This window comes from Macrobrachium nipponense, chromosome 2 (assembly GCF_015104395.2).
Source record: "Macrobrachium nipponense isolate FS-2020 chromosome 2, ASM1510439v2, whole genome shotgun sequence".
Classification (NCBI taxonomy): domain Eukaryota; kingdom Metazoa; phylum Arthropoda; class Malacostraca; order Decapoda; family Palaemonidae; genus Macrobrachium; species Macrobrachium nipponense.
The window spans coordinates 35381159-35406835 of NC_087201.1; the positions used below are offsets into that span (position 1 = coordinate 35381159).

At 38.2% G+C, this 25677-nt stretch overlaps 1 protein-coding gene across 2 annotated transcripts in view; it reads right to left on the reverse strand.

Moving 5' to 3' along the window:
* Positions 1 to 25677, reverse strand: part of LOC135220527 (cyclin-dependent kinase 9-like) — a 167725-nt gene that overhangs the window by 18938 nt on the left and 123110 nt on the right. For both annotated transcript variants that reach the window (XM_064257708.1, XM_064257707.1), the window contains 2 exons: positions 8489 to 8627; positions 7664 to 7834 (listed from right to left, as the gene is read on the reverse strand). In XM_064257708.1, coding sequence (XP_064113778.1) covers positions 7664 to 7834; positions 8489 to 8627 — 310 coding nt within the window. The remainder of the gene's footprint in view (positions 1 to 7663; positions 7835 to 8488; positions 8628 to 25677) is intronic.

Consider the following 25677-nt stretch of genomic DNA (forward strand, 5'->3'; position numbering starts at 1 on the left):
TTGCCAAGGTCTTTCTAAAACCTGCACCCAGATTAACTTATGAGTCCGAGATATTATCTATCCCTTGTCTCATAAGGGTTGAGGAAAGGCGAGAGACCTCTAAAGATATCAGTTCTCTTCACCATGTAAAGGTCTATAAAGCAGAAGAACCCACTTATCCTGACACGTACTACGTTCGCCTGTGCGATATCTAGAATAATTGTCAGTAGAGGGTTGATCTGGCAAAAAGAGTTTCTCCCAAAACAACTCCTCTTGCCAGGAAAGAAGTCGCTCACGCGACCACTATGTTACCTGACATGAGAAGTCTGTTCTTGTTAGACTTCCGCAATTTCAGTTAATCCTGGACAAGGGCCACGGCCGGCCGCCTGTGCGAAAAAACTTGTGTCACTGTCAGGAAAAAAAACTGATTCTTGTGTCAGTTCTCAAAGAGGAAACTCTTGGAAAGTCTATCTCCAAATACTGAGAAATTGGAGATCCTGATATCTTGCGCCTGGCTGGCGCTCGCGCCTGGCTGACGCCTCGCGCCTGGCTGACGCCTCGCGCCTGGTTGGCGCCTATCGCCTGGTTAAAGCCTGGCGCTCGTGCCTGGCTGACGCCTCGCGCCTAGCTGGCGCTCGCGCCTGGTTGGCGCCTATCGCCTGGTTAAAGCCTGGCTGGAGCCTTTATGGCCTATTACTCGCAACCTTGGTCAGGAAATCTCGATATCAAAATAAGAAGAGGTGCTGTAAGAATCCTATAATTCTACAGTACTTCCATAGTTGGATGTTTCTTCTCAATTTTCCTCTAATACGAGTATATCGGAAGGGGAATTATTCTTTCCTGGCGGTTAATTCTTCCGTATCCCCCCCCTTTTTTTCCTGAACGAGAAGGACCACTCCAGTGCGAGGGTACTGAGTAACTTCCCAGCTCTATGTAGAAAGCATAATTTGCTCTAAGGTATATCTATTAAACTAATTATTTCTAGTTAGAGCAGGCGTCTGGCTGGCGCTTATGATTCCTTATGCATGGTTTGAGGAAAAGGAAGCAGTCTACAGGAAGGGCTGTTCGTCTTCTTCTTGCTAAGAGATCTATGAAGAAGACTTCTCGCAGGTTCCACAAAACTCTTTGCAATAAATGTTAGACATACAGTAGACCCTTGACTCACGAACACAATCCGTTCCGTAGACCTTGGTCGTGTTCCAAATTGTTCGTGACTCGGAGCTAATTTCCCCATAAGGTTTAATGGGAATAATATTAATTGGTTCTCGACCCTACGAACCAATATATATTAGTATATTTTGCCTTATTTTACACAGATAATGTAAAAGTCAGTGTAAAAAACCTTAATATATCTAATAATATAATTTAAAATGGTAAACTAACACTATAAAAACGTTTGTAAAGTGAACACTTACTATGACTGGCGAGACTTCTGGCTTGACGGACAAGAGAAGAGGAGGGTGGTGGGTGGGGAGGAGGTTATTGTGCGGAAGGAGACCCTCCCCCATCCAGGTCGGGGAGATCTCGTTCCGGAGATTCAACTCTTCTAGGTTTTTTTGTTTTTTTGGTGAACGTTTAATCACAAACTTATCCAATGTCTGTTGCCTTTTCCTTCCTTGCATAACTTTTCTGAAATGGCTCATTAAATTTTCATTGAGCATATTCACGATCCTGTTCGTAACAATTTTGTCCGGATGATACAATTCAAGGAAGCACTGGACATCATTCCACTTTTCCAATGCGGCTTTTATCACATCACTGCTGACATCTGTAACTTCCTCCCCAGCCTCCTCTTCGTCAGTTGATTGCTCCGAGCAAGTTGCTCCTGCTGCTCTTTGTGGAGTTGAACAAGTTCGTCCGCAGTCAAATCTTCTGAATGTTCAGCGACCAATTCTTCAACATCTTCGTCGTTGACTTGTAGACCCATACTGTTGCCCATGGACACAATTTCTTGCACAATCTCTGCATCGAAGCCCTCAAAGTCACGGACAGTTACGCACTTGGGCCAAAGTTTCCGCCACGCAGAATTTAATGTGCGGTACGTAACTTCAGTCCATGCGTTATCAATGAGGGTTATGCAGTGAAAAACATTAAAGTGCTTCTTCCAAAATTCTTTTAAGGTTAATTGTCTCTTCAGTTACACGGAAGCATCTGGAGAAGAGCGCTTCGTATATAATTTCTTAAAATTGCTAATGACTTGTTGGTCCATGGGCTGGAGAACAGAGGTCGTGTTGGGTGGAAGGAACTTGAAACTGAATGAAGTCATGTTCACTGCAGTCAGTGGTTATCTTCCTCTGCACCCTCTTCTCACCATCACTCTTCACTTTCTTACTTTCACCACCACTCTTCACTTTCTTAGGGCCCATTATGAAGAAAATTCACAAGTTTTAGCGCAAAAAATGCTAAAAGCGAATTGACGAACGTCTTGTACACAATGAGATGAGACAAAGAGCGATGCGTGTGGTGACGCCGTGCGTGGGCGGATGGAGGATGGCTGTTCCCATGGCAACTAAACGCTCTCACGTGTGCTGGGCGATTTCGCGCATTTTTCAAATGTTTGTGTCTAAAAAAATTAGTTTGTGAAACAAAGTGAATTGTTATTTTCCAGAAATTTCCAGCATTTTTCAAATGTTCATGTCTCAAAATTAGTTCAGACCCAAACAGAATTTTTATTTTCCGCTTTTTTTATTGTTGTATCTCAAAGTTAGTTCGTAGGTCAAGGGTGAAATTTTACCTATAATTTTGGTCGGGGATCGAGTTGTACGTGGGTCAATGCGTTCGTGAGTCAAGGGTCTACTGTACTTAAAACAGTTATTATCGTCGATCGAGGTTCTCACGGACTCGCAAATTCTTGTATTGCTTTTATTTAATAACTCGCTCAAACGAGAAATATTTTGGATGGTGCTCTAGGCTTATTGCACCAAGCTGGCGCAATTTGCGCCAGGGTGGCGCAACTCGCGCCAGGGTGGCGCAACCTGCGCCAGGCCGGCGCAACCCGCGCCAGGGTGGCGCATCTGCGCCAGGCTGGCGCCTCCTACTAATTATCTTTATGTTATGTGCCAGAACATCTGTGTCTTTATGGTACCCGACATCCTTTCATATGTTAATTCCGTTCTTATTATGAAAAACTTTTATATACGTAGTATAATCCATTCAGGGAAACCATTTCCCACTAAAAGAATGTTTCCCATCCGACTCATACAACTTCTGCGCAATATCCGATTCTAAATACGGTTGTGTCCTTTTTCGAAAGACTTAACCATACCGTAGTCTTGAAGTGAATCTCTATTACATCTCTCTTCTCACTAAGTATGTATTCTAATAAGCCATGCTTTCGTAAGTATGAGTGCATTAAATAATATCATGTTCTGCTGCATTAGAATCCTTTAATCATGTTACCTACGGTAAACAGCATTGAAAGGTTGTAATATCCTTCTTATTGAAAGATTCCTAACAAAAGGCAGACACTATATTATTTATGATAGCTTCAGTATTCCCTCAATCCGAGGCTAAGACCACGATTGTAGGGAAGAGATACGGTTAGTTATCCCATTCCGCAGGAGAGAGAGCTGTAAACGACCTCTCACGACTGAGAACAAGATGGTACTGCGACTGCGTTGGTTGGTCTTCAAAGCGAAAGCAGTCTGGCCTTCCCTTTCCAGAGTTGCCAGTTACTCATTAAATAAAGGAATCTTATAATTATTATCGACTTCAGGAAGTTTTTATATAGCATATTAAGCTAAAACGAGACTTCGACAAGTCTAGAAACTAAATAGGTGTCTCTAAACAATTCTTTTTTAAACCTATTCCTTCCTAGGAAAGTCCCTAGAAGGGTACTGGTAATTTCATGGAAACCTCTTCTAACACGAAGAAAAATGTTCTATCCTACTCTCAATCCACCAATAAAGATATGCTTCTCCGATCACTTCTCGAAGACACGATAGCATCATATAATCATACTCTAGCTTAATAGAATCCTCTATACTAATACTGTTACATTAAGGTAAACCGTATTAATTTATGGAAATTTTGTAAGGATTTCACTTGACCATTATAGCATAAATTTCGGTATGTGTCTATGCCTTGCCATACCGTAGTCCTAAGGCGATTTGTCCTAAGCATGGTAGGAGCTAGAAGCTTAAAAAGTCATACATATATGCTTTATCACTCAACGAGATCCATATAATTCATTCGATTGACAAACAAAAAATCTAAATCGTTCTCATCATAATAGATTTATATCTAAAATGCACCGATGGGGAATCTTATGTTGAAATAAATAACACCTTTCATAAACCCCCCACCCCCATTGGATAGCGAAACTAAAAATCGTCTAGTTGCGAAAAAAAATGTTCGAACAATGACTGTATCACAAATGTTATCGAATGATCTCTAATATTAGAAGGCGCTACTAAAATCGTCGCCTGATCCGAAAGGTGGGGAATCGATTATTGTCATTCTAATTTTTGAATAATTCTACCAGAAGGCATTATACGAGGATCTTCGCCAATTTCATTCATTCAAGTTCTTCTATCCATCGAGGAACCGTACGCATAAAAAGGGAGAAACACTGTTTTAGGATGCCTTTCCAATGGCTATCCCTGGCAGTCTGGGACGGGCTACAGAACTGCCAGAGGGGACGCCTGACCGGTGTGGGGATTCTCTGAAACCTCCTTACGGTTTTCGACATTCTCCCTCTGGGCTTGTGAGCTTGGAAGAGGTCTAGACCTGAGAGCGAGACAGAGCCGATCAGACGCACCCTCCATTGTAATGGGGAACACATATTCACTTCTTACGTTTCTAAGAGTTCGCATTCGAACTTATATCCAAAGTCTGCCAATTTGCAAATATGATATTGTTTAGATTCTGCGGAGTAAGAAGGTGATGAGGATGCAACAAACTACTAGGTACTGTTACTACTAGAATTGCTCGTTAAACAACAAAGAGCTAAGTAAAGCTTCTAAAGGGATAGTTACTTTTCTGACTTCCCCAACTAGGAAGAAAGATATACATTTCCTCAATCAAACTCTAACACTTATTTGTATTAATGAATAAATATAAGTAATTCCCTTTCATGAAAGTATACGTTAATTCACTTTCGTGAAAGTGGACGAGTGTCTACCACCGAAAACTTCGGTAGTTACACGTCACTAATCTTCTAAATTTTCGAAGTTAATTTTATAAAAAACAAAAAAATTCTAAAAGTTAACAAAAGCGTATGCCGAACCAAAGATCCATTACTTCCCTGTAAAGTTTAGCCCCCCCCCCCCCAACCAGACGATCGATGGCGATGAAACACGAAAATCCATCAGGAGGAACTGCAAACGTTGTTTACATTCCAAGCGACAGAAAAAATATGAATGAGAAAACGGGTATAGTTCCTATTCCCGCCACCCAGCGGCGGGGGGGTAGATCACCTGACCTACCTGCCGCTTGTGCCGCGAAATTCGAATTTCTGTCGGACGACGGAGTAAAAGCTATGTATATATCTGACAGGTGTTGAATGTATAAAAACATGCATTTTAAGGCTTCCGTTTTTGGTGCGGGGAATTCTAAAATAACTGTTATCATTAGTGATGCTCTCACGCAGTGGGATTCATAGCAAGAATTTGGATAGAGTTGCCTGAGGTGTGAAAGAGAGCAGAGTATCTCCCAATAAAATGTATTCTTTAGGTTTTGAAGAAAAAAAATGCATGCATCATCGAATCTGTTTCCCTCCCTATCCGTGGTATTCGTTGACCACCAATAAAAAACAAAACAGAAAGAGTAAGCCAAACTGAATCTCTCATCCATCAAAGGTAAGTCTGCTTATTCATTAGACTTATTCATTAGACACCTATTACAGACTTCAACTGTATTTTTAGGAATCACTTCCTCTCTATCTAAAGTATTCATCTGACACCAGTCATAGGCGTAGAGCAAGTCAGGATTCCTGGTTCAGCAATATCGTAACGAGTCGCTAGAACTCAAAATTCACAAATGAAAGTTGCTCAACAACTTTTACACTTCTGTGAGCTATAATTATAATTTTACAAAATAAGTATAACTTGCTAAAATTTACAATTGTCTTGTAAAAGAGGTCCCACATAGTCATTTTCAACTTCTTGGGGAAGGTAGGGAGAATTTTTTAAAATTTTTTTCTTACACCGTGTGCATTTGCTTATTATCCTCTTTCTTAAATTGGCCAACCTCAAGTTTGGCACAATCTTGGGTGCTGCACATGTTATTTTTTAGCCTGGCTCTCAAGGGTCAATTTTATCCATGATCAGGTCCCTCTCACCAAGAAAGCTCAATAGGGGGAAGGAGCAATACTGTTACCCTCAGTGGTTACCACTCTGGGATTCTTAACCTGGATATGCACCATAATCTCAGTGCATTAGTGGTCATCAGTCTGGTGAGATTGGACAAAGTACTGAGGATATAGTTAACATAAAAATTTCCCTTGATCGACGACATTGGGTACTCTAGTTCGGGTGACTGTTACTACCTTTTTGGTGTATTTTTAATGTCAAAATGCGGTCATTTCTAATCACAATGACATCTAAAAGAGCTTTAGTTTTTTCTTCCTTCCCAACTGTAAACTAAATCAAAGGTACCAATCCATTCAATGTATGATCTGTCCAAGTGAACTTTACAATTACAAAATATGTCCTCAGCAGAAATGAGCCATAGAATATTGTCATGAAAACTGGAATCAGCTAAACAACTCATAAAATTCCATGAAAATGTTTGAAAGAATGGGTAAAAGTCAATTTCACATCTGCATAACAAATCTGTCCAAAATATTTACCATTTAAATAGAAGCAAATATCTACCATGGAAAGCCTAATTAACTGTAAAATAAGCCTAACCATTAAAGTAAAAATTTATCCAACTGGTTCATATTTCAAACAACCTAGTTACACCAAAACTAATTGTGATTTCATTGTCCTGGAGCTTACATTTTTATATTTTATTACAGAAAAATCAACACAATTAATGATATAATTCTTCTTATTTTGCCAACTAAAAGCTGTAAAAATTAAACAATTTTGACAATGAATATGTGACACTACCAATACTACTGATTACAGGGCTCATAGAATAATTTGGTTTATTGGTCTTTATATTATCATCCAAATAGGGGAGATATGCATTGTATGGACAACATTTGTTAATCATATGAATAACAAAACACGATACAATCAGCATCGGTGATAATTAACACTCAATGAAGATAAATAACACTTGATATAGCCTCGTGGCCCAACGACAGAAAAAAAACTGAATGGTTAACAATACACTCTTGAATCACCTGAAAGGGATGGGTCAACAGATAGTTAAAATTAACAATTCTTTGCATTTTTTAGTTTTCAGACACTACTGCTCTCCCACCTGACACATGAATTACAGCCATACTCTACTGTCCTTCTGAACACTTATAAATTAAGACTGCAATCCAGATGCATCACTGGGGTGTACCATGTATTCATTTAAGTCTCAGAGAAACTGTGTGCTCATTGCATGATTAATCTTCAGCAAAGAATGAACAGCTGAAAAAGAGTGAGCAATTAAGTCTATGAAAGATTTATTATACCATAAAAAACAAACAACTCTCAAGTTTTCAGTGAATCTAAGGTGAAAAAGCCTTCCATATTTTAAAGTCTAACTGCTATACAAAAAAAGCAATACCAAGTCATGTTACCTGACTATCTCGAACATAATGATGAAGTCTTTCAATGACTCTACGTTTTTGTCCCCGGGCCAGTTCCATTTTGGTATATAGATCTAAATTTTCTACAGTTGGCCACACTTCTGGTGTTATAGACCCACATAGCTTCGTGATAAGGGCAAGCTGGTGTTGTTCTGTGCTACCCTGAAAAGTAAACTAGCATTAGGAACAATGATTGTACTTGAAATAGTAGTTTATTAAACTAACAGACGTAACAAAAATAATTGTTTTCCTAAAAATAAAATGCCAATGACCAAAAAATCCTTTAGTATAATTGATTCCCAATGCTAGGAACTAAGTTAAGAGCAGTTGAAATACAAAAGCCTAACACTATACTCTGCCCCAGAGCAATATGCAGTACACAATATCACTGGTATTCTAAGATACATCATTTTACCTTATGGCTGAGCTATGAAAGTTACTACTCAGTATAGTTTTTTTTTTATACTTCCTGTCCATCATATGGAGAGAAAAGGGCAGGTGGGGCCTTAAACTTCACACATACATATTAACTTATTTTAGTCTAATTTCTTTTTCTAAAACAAAAGATAAGATTTGACAACTAGTACTGAATCTTTCATATTACAAACTTCCAAACACATTGCTGACAGGGAAATTGAAACCAACGAAATTAAATCAACCACTATTACAAATTCATCACTAATTTTAGTTTGAATCTCAAGCTATGAACATCATAAATACTACATTACCTAATGTTTGAATTCATCACCTAAAAAAATATATTCTAACTAGATTGAAATGTTCCAAAACCTCTTAGTTTTACTTGAAAAACTTTACCTGTAATATTGGTGTTCGAGTCCACATCTCAGCCATAATACATCCTGCTCCCCACATATCCACAGGTGGACCATAATTTCTTTCTCCTAGTAATAGTTCTGGGGGTCTATACCAAAGTGTTACGACTCGATTTGTATACCTGTATAAAAGATTAAAAATGTGGGTTAAAAGAATATATCTATTGTAAACAGATGTGTAATTTACAACTATGTATATACAGTGGTACCTCGAGATAGGAAATCAATCCGTTCTGAGGCGGCCTTCCTATCATGAGTTTTTCGTATCTTGAACCGCATTTTACATGTAAAATGCCTAATCCGTTCCAAGCCCTACAAAAACACCCCAGTAAATTATATTTCCAGGCCTACGACACATGTTCTAGGGTTACGACGCCGATCCGCCGGAAGAAATATGACTCCAAAAAGGCAAAATACTGTACATACTTGAGTAATATTCAACTGCATGTAATGTTAAACCCCATTTTTACTGCATATATTAGGACCTTAGCATATGTCCCTTAGCAATAAGCCTAGCCTATGTTAGCGGTTGCTACTGTAGCCTAGTCTATGATTCTGACATCTAAACCTAAGCAAGGGGGGGGCTAAAAGCTTAGAATTAATTTGGCCAATACAAAATGTATAAATAATCAGTATGTTACTAATTTCAAATAATTATTAATTAATCATTAACTATAATACATAAAAAAAAAACTTCCAATCGTTTGTTTACATTCAGCTCTTACGAGTACCGAACGAACGCCAAGCAATCACTTTTCCTAGGACACAGTAAGCCATAAATTTTCATTAGTATCTCTCTTCAACTAATGAAACTACCAAACAGATTCCAATAAACCATTCATTTATATTCTTTATTTCTTATCTTTAAACCTAATGGAGATACAGAGTTGCTGACAGCTATAATGAAACATATACGTAACGTAATATCAAAACAGAAGAATTCTAAAAAATACGTATTTGTTGGCTTCGATGCTAGCAGTGCCATTTATTTATTTTTTATTTTTATGATATCTAATTCACAATTTTTTTATTAAATGTATTGCATGTACTCATTTCAAATAATTATTAAGTAACCATTAACTATAATAACAAACAAACAAAAAAAAGCTTCCAAACTTCTGTTTACATCCAGCATTTACGAGTATCGAACGATCGCCAAGCAATCACTTTTCCTAGTACACTGTAAGCCATAAATTTTCATTACCTTCAACTACTGAAACTACCAAACAGTATAATAACCATTCATTTCTATTCTTTATTCTATCTTTACCTAATTTTTTTTTTTATTAAATGTATTGCATGAATAAGTTTTTCAATTTACAGCATACCTAGAACCAATAGAATACTTAAAGCACAAGGGGTAGATGCTGACCAATAGGAGAGCAGGATCTTATGGGGCGACTAGCATCAGGAACCAATGGGAGAGCAGGAGGATGGTGGCGAGTTTACTCAGTTGGCGGCGCGGGAGTTTTAAAATTGTTCTCGGTGGTCCGGGCGAATCTCGGGACTTTACAGCAACAACCTTTCGTAACTTGAGCAATTTTCGTATGGAGACGTAAAATTTTTCGTATTTGTTTTCGTATGTCGAGGTACCACTGTGTGTATATGTATGGTATGTGTATGTGTATGTGTATGTATGTGTATATTGTATATGAAGATATAGGATTATTGATGATATATAGATATAGATAGAGAGTTAGTTTTCGATATTGAAGATGATATGATTATTATAAGAGAAGTTATAGACATTATATATATATAGTATAGTATATACACATAGATAGGTATAAGGAGTACATGAATATAATATTATAGATAATAATATAGAGAATAATAGACTTATATATATATATCTATAGATGGATGATACAGACCATATATAATATATATAGATTATGATTCTTCATATTATTATATATGATTATAGATATATATATATTGATATACATACAAATATATACTATACACACACACATATATATATATATATATATATATATATATATATATATATATATATATATATATATATATATATATATATGTGTATATATATATATATATATATATATATATATACTATATGTATATATATATATATATATATATATATATATATATATATATATATCTATATATACATATACTGATATATATATATACTATATATATATATATATCTATATATACATATATCTCTTTTCCAGAGAAGAAAGAAAGAGAGGGTTGAACAAGTATCTATTTGTCTGTCTATTCAATTCTTTTGCTGAGAGAGAGAGAGAGAGAGAGAGAGAGAGAGAGAAGAGAGAGAGTTTAGAGAAGAGAGAGAGAGAGAGAGGAGAGAGAGAGAGAGAGAGAGCGAGGAAGAAATAGAAACACTAAATGCATACCTTATGTAACATCCTACATCAGATGTACCTTAAATTCTAATCATATTACTGTATTAATCTTAAGAGATTGTATTAACATAATTTCAAAGTAATATTAAACATTAGTAGTATCCTTAACCCCTTCGCCACCGGGACGTACACATGTACGTCTTTTATGGTCTAATAATAGAAGACCGCGACGTACGCTTATATGTCTTTCATCCCTCCTCGAAAAACAAAGCTGTTTTCTTTAGCTTGGACGGCTAGCAGACACAGTATTGTGTACGAGAGAGGTGCTTAAGCTCCACCCACCATTCATTTTAACCAATGAGTGTCCGACTGTCGTCGTGACGTCATTTTTATATGGTATATCAGGAGGGGTACCGGGCTATCATATACCAGTGCGCCTCAGGCTTTTATGAATGAAGGATATCACGATTTTGTGAGTAAATCATGAGGATTTGAATTCTAAACTTTTTTCCCTTTCGATTGCAGTTATTTTATGTTTTTTTTTCTTTCTTTTTTTCCAGCGTCATGTCGGATGATAGCGTTTCAGAGTCAGGGTCTGAGTATCTGCCAGATTTATCAGATGATGATTGTAGCGACAGTGATGATAGTTTCTTAGAGGATGACAGTGACAACGAGGTTTGGAGGAGAATGGAAGCTATTGTTGATGAATTGGTTGGCAGTTCATAACCGATCCATTTTGTGACGTGCGGCCAGACCCGCCCCCCGATTACACGGAGGGTGACAATATTATCTCTCCTTACACACCAGATTACAGCTGCCCACGAGATGCATTTTGTTATTTCTTTTGTGGTGATGTAATTGACACATTGTGTGAATGGATGAATGCTCGGGCAGATGAATATTTTCGCTCAACAGGAAAACGTAAGGTGAATGGACTTCTATGGAGGCCTGTGACTCGTGATGAGATGTATGTTTTTCATAGCTTGCTGATGATAAGGGGAGGGGGTGAATAAAATGCCCCGTATGCATATGTATTCGGTCACGAGATGCCATGGTAAGGGGGTCCAAGTATTTTTTGTAAAGAGTAATGTCTCGAGCAAGATTTCTTTGCCTGCTGAAATTAATGAGGTTTGCTCCATTAGACCAAGTGGATAAGAAAAGGCCTAAGACTCGTATTGAACCCTTTTTTGACTTACTGCGCCAACGCAGCCAGACTCTGCTCACACCAGGGAAGGATATTGCAGTAGATGAGGCACTGATGCTCTGGAAAGGGAGACTGGAATTCAAACAATTTATCAGAAACAAAAAGATCCAGATTTGGAATAAAAGTTTTATTTATCTATGCCCTTCAGATCCAAATTGGAATGGCTATTCGTGGAATTTCGAGGTGTATTATGGGAAGGATACGAGTTTTTCTGTACCTGACCCAGGCTGCTAACCTATCCATATCAGAGATCATCGTAGTTCATCTAATGAAGAATTTGCTTGACAGGGACGTCATGTAGTTACGGATAATTGGTATACCAGTTATCGCCTTGGAAGATTACTTACTCACCATGGGGACACATCACTTACTGGAGTTGTACAAGCTGGCAGGGGACCCCTAAGAAACTTATAAATTAAAAACTCTCCAAACATCAGTCAACTTTTGCAAGGAAGGGCAACACTCTCGTTGTCAAGTAGTATATGGACAAAAAGGAGGTCAATGTATTGACAACACTGTATACAGCTGGCATGGTTGAGAAGTGCAAAACATTCTTCGGAGATAAAAACTGTTTTTTATAACAAGCCACTCCATATTGAAAAAATATAATAGTCTGATGATGGGGAGCGTTGATATGGCAGACCAGCTGCTCGAACCATATGCCTTTGGAAAGAAATCCCTTGCCTGGTTCAAAAAACTTTGGTATACATTTTAATCTTTCGGGATTACTGCTGAACTACCTACTTGGCCTACAAGAACCAAAAATGCTATAAGAAGGACTTCATGGCATTTATCCTCAAAGTAAGTAAGGGTTTGGTATTTCACCATAGTCCTGGTGGCAGGGCCATCCTCGAAGCAGAAGAGGAAAAGAAGTCACAGAAACCCACGAAGATGCCTAACATGAGCGTCATACATTCCTGGGTTCGATTTTCAACCCAAGAAACAGAAGAAATGGTCGCATCTGCACCAGGGACTTCAAGAAGAGGAAGGATAAAACCATTTACCACTGCCCTGGGTGCCCTGGGGGGGTGGGGGAGCCTGGGACTATGCTCAAAGGAACACTTTATATCTTTTTTGTTTGGCACTCCCCCCCCCCTCATGCACATAAAAAACGAAATTTTGAGGCCCCAAGAGCTGGGTCTTCGAGGCAGTAATAATTAAACCAACCCCCCCTCAGCTAAGCACAGCAGAGGACATATTTTCGGTGTTACATACATACTGTTTTATGAAAACTACTTTCATTTTTTCTTACACTTTTACATGGAATTTGTATTCTTACATTATTTTTTTCTATATGCTAGCAGTAGTAGCAGTGGTATTACTTGTGATTTACTATTATTGTTATTATTATTATTATTATTATTTATTATTATTATTATTATCATTATTAGTTATTACTTAATTACTGTTGTCATTACCAATTGCCATAAACATTCATTGATGTATACGCTGTTTCCCTATGAACCCTAGTACTAACTGTTTCCGTAAGAAAAACTAGTATGTAACTGCTATTACTACTGCTACTGTTTTACTAATACTTACTACTTTTTCAGCTACTTTATTTCTACTACTTTACTACTATTTCTACTACTTTATAAGTGTTTTATTTCTGCATTTACTTTTCCACTAAATATTCCTCTTTTTTCCGATATCCTTATTATATATATATATATATATATATTATATATATATATATATATATATTATATATATATATATACTATATATATATATATATATATATATATATATATATATATATATATATATTATATATATATATATATATATATATATATATATAATAAGTAAGTCATATCACATTTCCGTGATTCATATATATCGAGCTACAATGTCCTTTAATATCTAATTCGCTCTACCTCGGAATTAATATATTTTCATATATGCTTAACCGAAGGGGAATGTTTTCTCGATAATAGATTGCCACGGACCAGGTCGCGAAACCTATGGATCCTTTCAAACCCAGGAACGTCAGTGAAGCTTTACATACTACACCACCGCGAGAGGGCCTCTCGCGGTGGTGTAGTAGGTAAAGCTTCACTGACGTTCCTGGGTTTGAAAGGATCTATAGGTTCGCACCCTGGTCCAGGCAAATCTATTATCGAGAAAAAATTCCCCTTCGGTTAAGCATATATGAAAAATATATAATTCCGAGGTAGATCCGAATCTAGATATTTAAAGTGGGACATTGTAGCTTCCCGATATATGTATATGAATCACGGAAAATGTGATATATACTAATATATATATATATATATATATATATATATATATATATATATATATATATATAATAAGGATATCGGAAAAAAAAAGAGGAATATTTGGAGTAAATGCAGATAAAACACTAGTAGTATAGTAGTAAAGTAGTGATAAGTAGCTGAGTAGTAAAAGTATAGTAAAACAGTACAGTAGTAATAGCAGTAACTAGTTTTCTTACGGAAACAGTTAGTACTAGGGTTCATAGGGAAACAGCTATACATCAATGAATAGGAATATGCCCAATTTAATAAAATATATATATATATTATATATAATATATATATATATATTTTTTTTTTTTTTTTTTTTTTTTGTTTTTTTTTTTTTTTTTTTTTTTTTTTATGCGGTAAACAATATTCATTGATATATACACAATATTTTCACATAAGAATATAAAGGAAAAATATGAATTATATATATATATATATATAATATATATATATATATATATATATATGATATATTATTTTTTTTTGACCCATGCGGTAAAAAACAATATCATTGATATATACACAATATTTTCACATAAGAATATAAAGGAAAAATATGAATTATATAAAATTTAGTGGGAGCAAGTGATGACCAATATACTCGCAGTCGACAGGGGGTCTCATGCGGTATGCAGGCATTATCGGCAATGCGACGGGCCGGTGGCGAAGGGGTTAAAGGTATATACGTACATACATACGTACTTTTAACACCTGCCACCAAGAGAGAGAGAGAGAGAGAGAGAGAGAGAGAGAGAGAGAGAGAGAGAAGAGAGAGAGAGAGAGAGAGAGAGACCGTCCTTGCAGTATTTAAAAGTGAAATGGAAAGGTTATTGTATTTAAAATACTCACATATGAATTTTGTAATTACAGTTATAGTATTATTATTATACTCATTATAGTATTATGTCTTATTGGAAAATATTAATAATAAACTTATTACATACATGTACCAGAAAACGATCTCATCTCAGTAAGAAAGAGAGAGAGAGAGAGAGAGAGAGAGAGAGAGAGAGAGAGAGAGAACTGCATACAAACCATTAAAATTGTTGACCATTATATGGCAAAGTTCCCCTCCCGTCATATTATTTGACATACAGTGGTACCTCGTTTGTTGAACGTTTCTTATGTTGAACTTTCTGTTTTTCTAACAAAATTTTCGAGAAAATTTTGTATAGTTTGTCAAACAAATGCTCGTACTTCAAACTGACTGATCATCTACAATATATAGTAATGATAACAATATTTGACAAAATAAATAAAAGTATAAAGCATTTAATATAAAATTTAGTGTTCAATATAACATTTAGCATAAAAGTTGTATAGAATCATACGTAACCGCGGTGACGTCACCCCCAGCCTTCTTGAGACTGAACGTGGGAGTGTTGATATGTTGAGGAGAGAAGGAGAAGAGAATTAAAATATTCTATATATGTAAAAGCAATAACAATTCACATAAAAAGGAAATTTCCCAATAAATTTAACATAATGATAAACTATAAAAACGATCAAAAGCAATACAGAAAAAAAAAAAAAAAAAAAGTCTTAATTGGGCCAGTGTTCGGTGCGCCGAGTGAGATGGTCTAGTTGAACAAAATTAACAAAACAGTAAATGAAAGAAGAGAGCTTTTCACAATAAAATTTAGCACAAATGATTAACAAAATTATTCGTCATTGCGGTGATACACAGCTAACCTGAAGTACAGTGAGGGAGCGTTTGTATTTTTTTGGAATAATGAATTAATCATTTTAAGTTATCGTGCATCATGGTATCAGTATCAATTACATAAAAAATACAATCACAATTTTTGAAAGTTAATTGTATTTTTCCTAACTATACAACCCTGAGGTACTTTACATAAGGAATTACTTTCAGCGCCAGCTGGACCGGTCGTAAGATTTAATAACAAAGAAGTCAGGCAGTAACTGCTTGTCTGATGGTCAGGAGTCCCGCCCGACTGGATGTAAACATTCCACTTTGCTTTAGGCCCAGTGAGGGGTGGCATGAGGTGGGCCTTTATGTAAAGGACCTCAAGTTTGTCTGGTTAGGAAAAATACAATTTACTTTCAAAAATTGTGATTTGTTCCGACACGCTATACAAAAACATCAGTGTTTTACGTAAGGAAGACTCACTTATTGATGGGAAGAATCCGAGTCTTGTGAACAGTGTGAACAGACTGGTGTTCGCCCAACCTGGGTTCCCTCCTTGGCCGTAAGAGCAAGGAGGGGGAACCTAGCCTCTGTCCAACTGATCGGAGTGAGAATTGCAGTATTAGCGGCCAGACCTCTGGACCAATTCATAAGAGGGAGGCATGCATACCTCTTATGAATGCAAGGGTTGGACCAATACCTCTAACTTCATGGGCTCTCAGACGAAAGGTACTGGTGTCGACACTCCTTTCAGAGTCGTACACTTTCCTGATCACCTCACGAAGCCAGAAAGAAACAGTATTCTTGGACACTTCTTTCTTGGTCACCCCGGCGCTAACGAAGAGGAATCAACACTGAGGCCTCAGGTGTAAAGTTTTCTTCAGATAGCACCGTAGCACCAGTAAAGTCCTCTAGGGTGGGGATCATGAAGGACTTGAACCAGGTGCCAGGGACTGAAGGGTTCTGAGTCTTCGCTATGAAATCTGGGACAAAATCAAGCGTAACTGATCCCCATCCCCTCAGTGTTTGACACTGAAAGACCATGAAGTTTTCCTACTCTCTTCACCATGCCAGGGCCAGCAGAAAGATGGTCTTGAGGGTCAGATCCCTGTCTGACAACTCCCGGAGAAGCTCGTAGGGTCTACAAGTCAAACTCCTTATGACAAGAGTTGTCCCATCCAGGGGGCCCCGAGTTCCCTGGGTGGGCAAGACCTCTCGAAGCTCCTCATCAGGAGATATTTCCATGGAGGAGGAAGTATCAACTCCTCGCAGCTTGAGGACTAGTGCCAGGGCGGCTCTGTATACTTTGACTGCTGAAACAGAGAGGAGCTTCTCTCAGCGAAGGAAGATCAGGAAATCTGCTACCTGCTGAAGAGTGGCTCTGAGCAGAGAGAGACACCGTCTACGACACCAACCACAGAAGACAGACCACTTTCTCTGGTATACTGCTGCAGAGAACTGTTTGAGGTATCCAGCCATCTCTGTTGCTGCTCCACGAGAAAAGTCTCTCGCTCGCAAGAGATGGTGGATAACCACCAGCCGTGAAGACACAGGGAATGTACTGCCTGGTGGTACGTTCTACATTTGGATGACACAGCAGGTTGTGCCATGGGGGAATCTCTCGCAGTGCCTCTGAGAGAAGAGCCAGCAGGTTCGGATACCAAACAGCCTCAGGCCATTTGGGTACTACCAGAATCATCCAAAGATTGCTGGTGACCAGCAACCTGCTGATCACCTTGCCAGTAAGACAGAACGGGGGGAAAGGCGTAGAATACAAGGTTGTCCCACGGGTGTTGGAACGCATCCTCTGCAGCTGCCCATGGGTCCAGCACAACTGAGAGAAAAACCTGAAGTTTTCTGTTGTGCTGGTTGGCAAACAGATCCACTACTGGACGCCCCCCCAGGTCGAAGAGCCTTTCCGCCATGTCTGGGTGTAGATACCACTCTGTCCCAATCACCTGATTCTGGTGGCTGAGCTTGTCTGCCACTACATTCTCTTGCCTGGAATGTATCAGGCTGACTGCTCTACTGAGTGAGCTACGGCCCACTCGTGCACCTACATCGTCAACTGGTGTAACGGGAGGGACACGAAAAACGACATCTTGGTACTACACAGAGTGATATATGGAACTCAGTCTAATCTTCGCCTCCTCACTACGGACCACATATACAGGTATCTGATTTCATTCTGTTCCGACATTGCTGCCTATAACAGCGTGACTCATTCCAACAGACTTTTACGCAATTTAAATAACTTAATAAACAATAGCGCATGGAATAATCTTGAGCAACAAGACAAAGTTTTAAACTTACCCAACAACCCCCTTACTGTAAATCAACATTTTAGTTTTAAATCTAGGCTTATCTTTGGCCCTCATACCAGACCGCAAAAGCAAACTAGACTTCATAGTGGCTTTTGATAAATTCATATCTGACAAAAACTGCAGCCGTGAAGAGATATGTTTAAAAGGAGTGTTACTAAATGCTTTAACTGACCTAAATAAGAAATATCCTGTTTCCCGTAGATTTATGATAGCCATCCACTCACTAAAGAAGTTAGATGTTATAATAAGTAGATCCGACAAAGACGGCAAAATCGTAATAACGGACAAAGACTTCTACCTCGACAAAATCAACCAGCTCCTTAGCGACACAAACACTTACGACAAACTGACGAAAAATTCCCTCCAAAACGTTCCTACAGAATTTTTTCAGAAAGTAAGATTAATTGGCCAAGACAAAAAAAAGAGTATTGAACTATTAGAGAAATTTAACAATCTTCCATTCAGACCCATCGTTTCATGTGCCGGAGCTTTCAATTACAAAATTTCTAAATGGTTAAGCTAGCCTCCTTTCCCTTTTTTTAGGCACTTTTTCTCCCAGTCCCATTAAACATTCGGAAGATTTTTGTCACAAATTCAGAGAAGCACATATACCACTTCACAACATAAAACTTTTAAGCCTTGACGTAGATTCCCTATTTACAAAAGTACCAATACAGGACGTTCTTCAGTTTTTAAGGGAACAATTATCCCCCTATTCAGATCACTTCCCATTGGCACTTGCCAAAATAATAAAGTTAGTTGAATTATGTGCATCTAATAACGTATTTTCATTCGGGGAATCATTCTACAGGCAAAAATTTGGGTGTAGTATGGGTAGTCCTTTAAGTCCTGTTTTAGCCAATCTGTACATGGAATACTTTTGAAACTACAGTAATAAATGCAATAAAACCCAAAAACATGCTGTGGATGAGATATGTAGATGATATTCTAACATTTTGGGATAATAGGTGGGGCAATTTTAATGAATTCCTTTCAAAATTAAACGCATTAGTGCCCAGCATCAAATTTAAAGGTTGAATGGGAAACAGACAACAAAATTCCTTTTCTTGATGTTTTAATAATCAGAGACACGACAGAATACAAATTTACCATATACAGTAGTACCTCGAGATACGTAAGGCTCAACTTATGAAAAACTCGAGATACGAAAGCTAACACGAAAAATTTTACGGCTCTACATACGATAATTTTTCAAGATACGAAAGGTTGTTGCTGGAAAGTCCGAGATTCGCCCGGACCAACGATAACAATTGTGAAACTCGCGCGTCGCCAACTGAGTAGACTCGCCACCATCCTCCTGCTCTCCCATTGGTTCCTGATGCTAATCACCGCCATGAGATCCTTCTCTCCTATTGGTCAGCATCCTTCCCATCATGCCTCTTACTACGTAGCAGCGGGCCTCGGCCACTCGGTACCAGCATCGTTATCGTACGCACGCAGTATTCGTTCATTCTAACAATTTCGTTTATTAATGTAAATTCGTTAGTGATTTCGTTGCAGTATACGTACTTTATCGTGTTGTGTGAGAACTTTACTCTACTTATACGTAAATTACGTACAGTATATGCGTAGTCGTGGGTCCCAACAAAGTTAAATTCATGGAAAGAAGAGAATGCTCTCTTTGGAGACAAAGATGGAGATTATCAAGAAGTATGAAGCTGGTATGCGGTTGAGTGTGATCGCCAAGGAATACGGCCAAAATCCGTCGACAATAGGCACCATCATTAAGCAGAAGGATGTCATCAAAGCAGCTACACCTTCCAAGGGCGTCACTATTTTGTCCAGCAAGAGGAGCCATGTGCACGACGAGATGGAACGGCTGCTCCTCGTCTGGATAAAAGACAAAGAAATCGCTGGCGATACGATAACGGAGACGGCAATCTCCCACAAGACCAGCGCTATTTTCGGCGATTTGATTGCCCAGGTCGAAGACGATGGAAGAGAAGGGACATCAACGCCAACCCCAGAGTGGGTGGTTCGAGAAATTCCGTAAACGGACTGGTATCCATTCAGTGGTGCGGCATGGGGAGGCTTACAGCTCGGACACGAAAGCGGCCGAAGCCTTTAAAAAGACGTTCGACGAGATGGTGACCAAGGAAGGCTACAGCTCTCAGCAAGTCTTCAACTGTGATAAGACTGGCCTTTTTTGGAAAAAAATGCCTCGTCGGACATACATCACGGAGGAAGAGAAGCTACCCGGGCATAAGCCTATGAAAGACAGGCTTACACTCGCACTTTGTTCAAACGCCAGTGGGGATTGTAAGGTGAAGCCCCTACTGGTCTATCATTCTGAGACTCCTCGAGCCTTCAAGGCCCACAAAGTGCTTAAGGAGAAGCTTCCAGTGATGTGGAGGGCTAATGCGAAAGCCTGGGTAACGAGGCTTTTGTTCACCAAGTGGGTAAATCTGTGTTTCGGCCCAACAGTGAAGAAATTCTTGGAAGAGAAGCGCCTCCCTCTGAAATGTCTGCTGGTGTTGGACAATGCCCCTCAACACCCTCCTGGCCTCGAGGAAGATATCCTAGCGGAGTACTCCTTCATCAAGGTTCTTTATCTTCCACCTAACACCACCCCTCTCCTCCAGCCCATGGACCAGCAAGTGATGTCGAACTTTAAGTAGCTGTATACGAAACATCTTTTCAAGAGATGTTTCGACATCACCGATAGCACAAACCTCACCTTGCATGAATTTTGGAAGGAGCATTTTGACATTGTCATAAGCATCTGACTCATCGACCAAGCTTGGCAGGAGGTTTCGAGGCGAACCTGGAATTCCTTGTGGAGGAAACTCTGGCCTGATGCTGTATCCGCCTGAGACTTCGAGTGATTCGACGTGGGCGAAGCTGGTGCTGCAGATTCAGAAACAGTTGACGATCCTGAAACTGTTTTGCAACCAGATCTTGACGAGATAGTTGCACTCGGCAAGTCCATGGGGCTGGTTGTCGACGAGGACGACATCAACGACCTTCTTGAGGAGCACCAAGAGGAGCTTACGACGGATGACCTGAAGGAGTTGGAGGCCATGCAACATAACGTCGTTCAAGAGGAGTTCTCTAGCAGCGGCGAGGAGGAGGAGGACAACCCTAAGACAACGGTAGAAATTAAGGATGTTCTAACCGCTTTTCATAAAGTGCAATCATTTGTAGAAAAAAAAGACACCCCGAAAAGGCTCACACAGGTCGTATGCTTGCGCAGTTCGATGACGTTTGCCTGAGTCGTTTCAGGAACTTTGTGAAAAGTAGGCAGAAGCAATCTTCCTTGGATAGTTATTTTTTAAAGAGGCCTTTAGTATTAGCAGGAGTAAGCAAAAAGGAAGAACCAAGTGATACCAAAAAACAGAAAGTTGAAAGTGGTGATGAAGTTGAAATTTTGTTTAAAAAAAAAAAAAAAAAACAAAAAAAAAAAAAAAAAAAAAAATACGTAAAGTATAAAAAAGGTAAAAAAAATTTTTTTAAATAAAAAAAAAAATGTTTAATTTTAGTTTTTTGTAAAGTTAAGTGTTACAGTTTTGTTAATGTGATTCATAAATTTTAGTTTAAGTATGTTTTCCTTACATTTTTTTGTGTGTTTCGTAAAGTTAAGTGTACGTACATACGTATCTGCTGTTTGTCCTCCTCCTCTGTCGCCACTTTCGGAGATAGCCTCACTCGAAAGGTAAACTTCTACATTTTACTACATACGTACAGTATTTCTTGTATACCATGTACACTAATACACTTTATTTACAGGTAATTAGCAGTACGTTATTAAGTTAGGTATTGAATGGTCCAAATTGTTGTAGTATTTCATTGTTTATAGGTCAATTTAGCTTTATTATGAAATTTACTGGTGTGTTTTTGGAGGGCTTGGAACGGATTAGCCATTTTACGTGTAAAATGCGGTCCAAGATACAAAAAGCTCATAATACGAAGGCCGCCTCGGAACGGTTGAATTTCGTATCTCGAGGTACCACTGTACAGACAACCAACGTTCTGGCTTTCATACATTCACTACTTTAGCTATCACGACATTGCTATCAAGATAGGTGTAGCCAGCAACCTGTTCTTAAGAGCCTTACGAATTTGTTCCCCAGATTTCCTGAAAAAAGAATTTGAACTACAGGAATTCCTCACCTAACGCTATTAACCCTCTTACGCTGATTGGACGTATTAAACGTCGAGTCAAAATGTCTCCCGTATGCCGATTGGACGTATCATACGTCGGCTCAAAAAAGTTTTTTTAAAAATTAGCGGAAAAATACTTATAGGCCTACCAGCCGAAAACTTTTGAATTACGCGCCTTGGGGGATGCTGGGAGTTCACGGATCAAGGCGTTGTTTTGTTTACAATCGCTACGCAGGCGCGCAAGCGCGAATTTCTTTCTTATCGCACTAAAAAGTATCAGTGACACATCTCAAAAATGATTTCGTCGCTTTGACATAATTTTTGCACCATTTTAAATTATCCTTTACATGAAGTATTATATATGAAAATGTGCACAATTTCATGTACAATACAACATAAAACTACTCATGACTGTAGCTTTTATCAGTTTTGAAATATTTTCATATAAATAACGATAAGTGCCAAAATTTCAACCTTCGGTCAACGTTGACTCTACCGAAATGGTCGAGAAACGCAATTGTAAGCTAAAATTCTTATATTATAGTAATATTCAATCATTTGCCTTCATTTTGCAACAAATTGGACGTCTCTAGCACAATATTTCGATTTATGGTGAATTTATGAAAAAACTTTTTCCTTACGTTTGTGCGATAACTCTTCCGATAAATTTTTTCGTGTGATTGTCCTAATGTTTGCACCCTTTTAAATTTGCCGTTACATAAAGTTTTATATATGGAAATGTGTGCAATTTCATGCACAATACAACAACAAACAACCCATGGTTGTAGCTTTTATCAGTTTCGAAATATTTTCATATAAATAACGTTAAGTGCAAAAATTTCAACTTTCGGTCAACTTTGACTCTACCGAAATGGTCGAAAAACGCAATTGTAAGCTAAAACTCTTATATTCTAGTAATATTCAATCATTTACCTTCATTTTGCAATGACTTGGAAGTCTCTAGCACAATATTTCGATTTATGGTGAATTTCTGAAAAAAAAAAAAAACATTTTCCTTACGTCCGCGCGGTAACTCTTCCGAAAAAATCAGATTTTTTTTTGTGCGATTGTTGAAATGTTTACACCATTTTAAAATTAGCTGATACATAAAGTTTTATATATGAAAATGTGCACAATTTCATGTAGAATACAACTAAAAATGATTGAAGGTTGTAGTTTTTCTCTTTTTTCGAAATATTTGCATATAAATCACGATAAATAGAAAAAAAATCACGTTTGGTCAAATTTGACTCTACCGAAATAGTTGAAAAAAACGCACGCATTGTAAGCTAAAAACTCTTACGGCCTAGTAATATTCCGTCATTTTTCTTCATTTTGAAACAAATTTGAAGTCTCTAGAACAATATTGTGATTTATGGTGAATTTTTGAAAAATTCACCGCAAGTCTCCGAAATACGTACATCGCATGATCCTAATATTTGCTCCTTTTCATATTAGCCGTTTTATAGAGTTTCATATATCAAAATGATGTGGCAAAATTCATGAAGAATACAATAAAAAATAAGTGAAGGTTGTAGCTTTTTCCATCTCCGAAATATGTGCATATAAAAAAATATATATATAAAAATTTCGGCATTCGGTCAAATTTAACTCGCCGAAATGGTCGAAATCTGCAATTCTAATCTAAAACTCTTACATTATCGTAATATTAAATCATTTGTCTTAATTTTGAAACAAATTGGAAGTCTCTAGAACAGTATCTAGAATTACGGTGAATTTTTGAAAATAATATTTTTTACGTCCGCTCGTTACGAATTCGTTCATCAGTTTGTGATCATATTTTTCCGGTGTTGCTTTTATTGTTTTACTATGTATTATATATCAAAATGATTGAAATTTAGTGTACAATACAACGAAAAAAAAGTAACTCGTTAGCTTTGACCGTTTTTTGCACAGCGTGATTTGAATACAATTATCTATGAAATTTTTTTTTTCGCTACCATATCTCGCATTATTTACATATGATAATGATATTATTTTTCATTTCTGATGATTGCATACTAAACTTCAGGCAATGACAAAAAAATGAGCCAAAAATGAACTCTTAATCTTTAAAACTAAGCGCGCTGTGATTTTTTGAAAAAATTATTTTTTCCGCTTCCAAACCGGCGCCAGCATACAGGAGAGGTTTTGATTTTTAGGGCTTCGGCGTAAGAGGGTTAATGGGGACCAGAACCGACCGCGATAAGTGGAAAACCGCGAAGTAGGTTCCCCCTATTTTTTAAATGTGTACATTTTTTTTGTGTATATGAGCATGTATAAATAATAACTATTCTTATAACAAGATACATAACTCACCTCTATCAATGACAATGATCTTGATAAATGACGATTATCTTGATACATGACAATGAAACACCTGTGCAATATGATGGAGGTGAAGAAGATGATTTACTGCACAGGTTAATGAGAGCTTTACTGCTCCTCAGGTGACGCCTCATCATCAGTTGTTAGAGGCAGTGGATTACCGACGGCAGCTTCCGATAGAGCTGGAGAAACAGCAGAAGGCAGCGTAGTGGCTCGCTAGGAAGCCGGAGAGGCAGCAGGAGGAGTATCCGACACTTCTGCAGGAGGTTTTTGGCGCACCAGGAACATCGTGATGGGAAGTTGTTGACGTTGTTTTTTCATCTGAGCAAAGATGCTCTTGTACAACGCCATTACACCGTCAATACAGTTACTGAATTCGATGGCTCTGACCATGTTATCATCGATTTCTTGCGCCCTTTGTTGCATAGCCTGTGCCATGTTGCAGATCGCTTGCAGATTGTCCAATGTAAGGCCACGTTGCTCAGGTTCGTCGTCGTCGCCTACCTCTACTTCTTCCTCACTCGCCGATCTTGTCATTTCGACGAGGTCCTCGTCGGTTAGGGGCTCCGAGTGGCACTCGATCAGTGAGTTGACGTCTTCCGCCGTCATGTCGGAGAAACCTTCGTTGGCTACCAACCGCGCCAGCCTCACAGCCTTATCTACGGCGGAGTGATGAACTTCGTCTGGCGTAAATCCCTCATAGTCATGAACGACGTCTGGCCACAATTTTCTCCAATTTGCATTCAGTGTTTGCTGTTTGATCTCCTTAAGAGCGTTCTGAATGTTGGCCAGGCACGTCGCAATGTTGTACTCCCGCCAATATCTCCATAGGCTGAAGTCATCGTTGCCTTCGTCGATGGAGGAGATGAGGCCATCCATCGTGGACTTCAAGTAAAGGGACTTGAAGGCCCGAATGACCCCCTGATTCATTGGT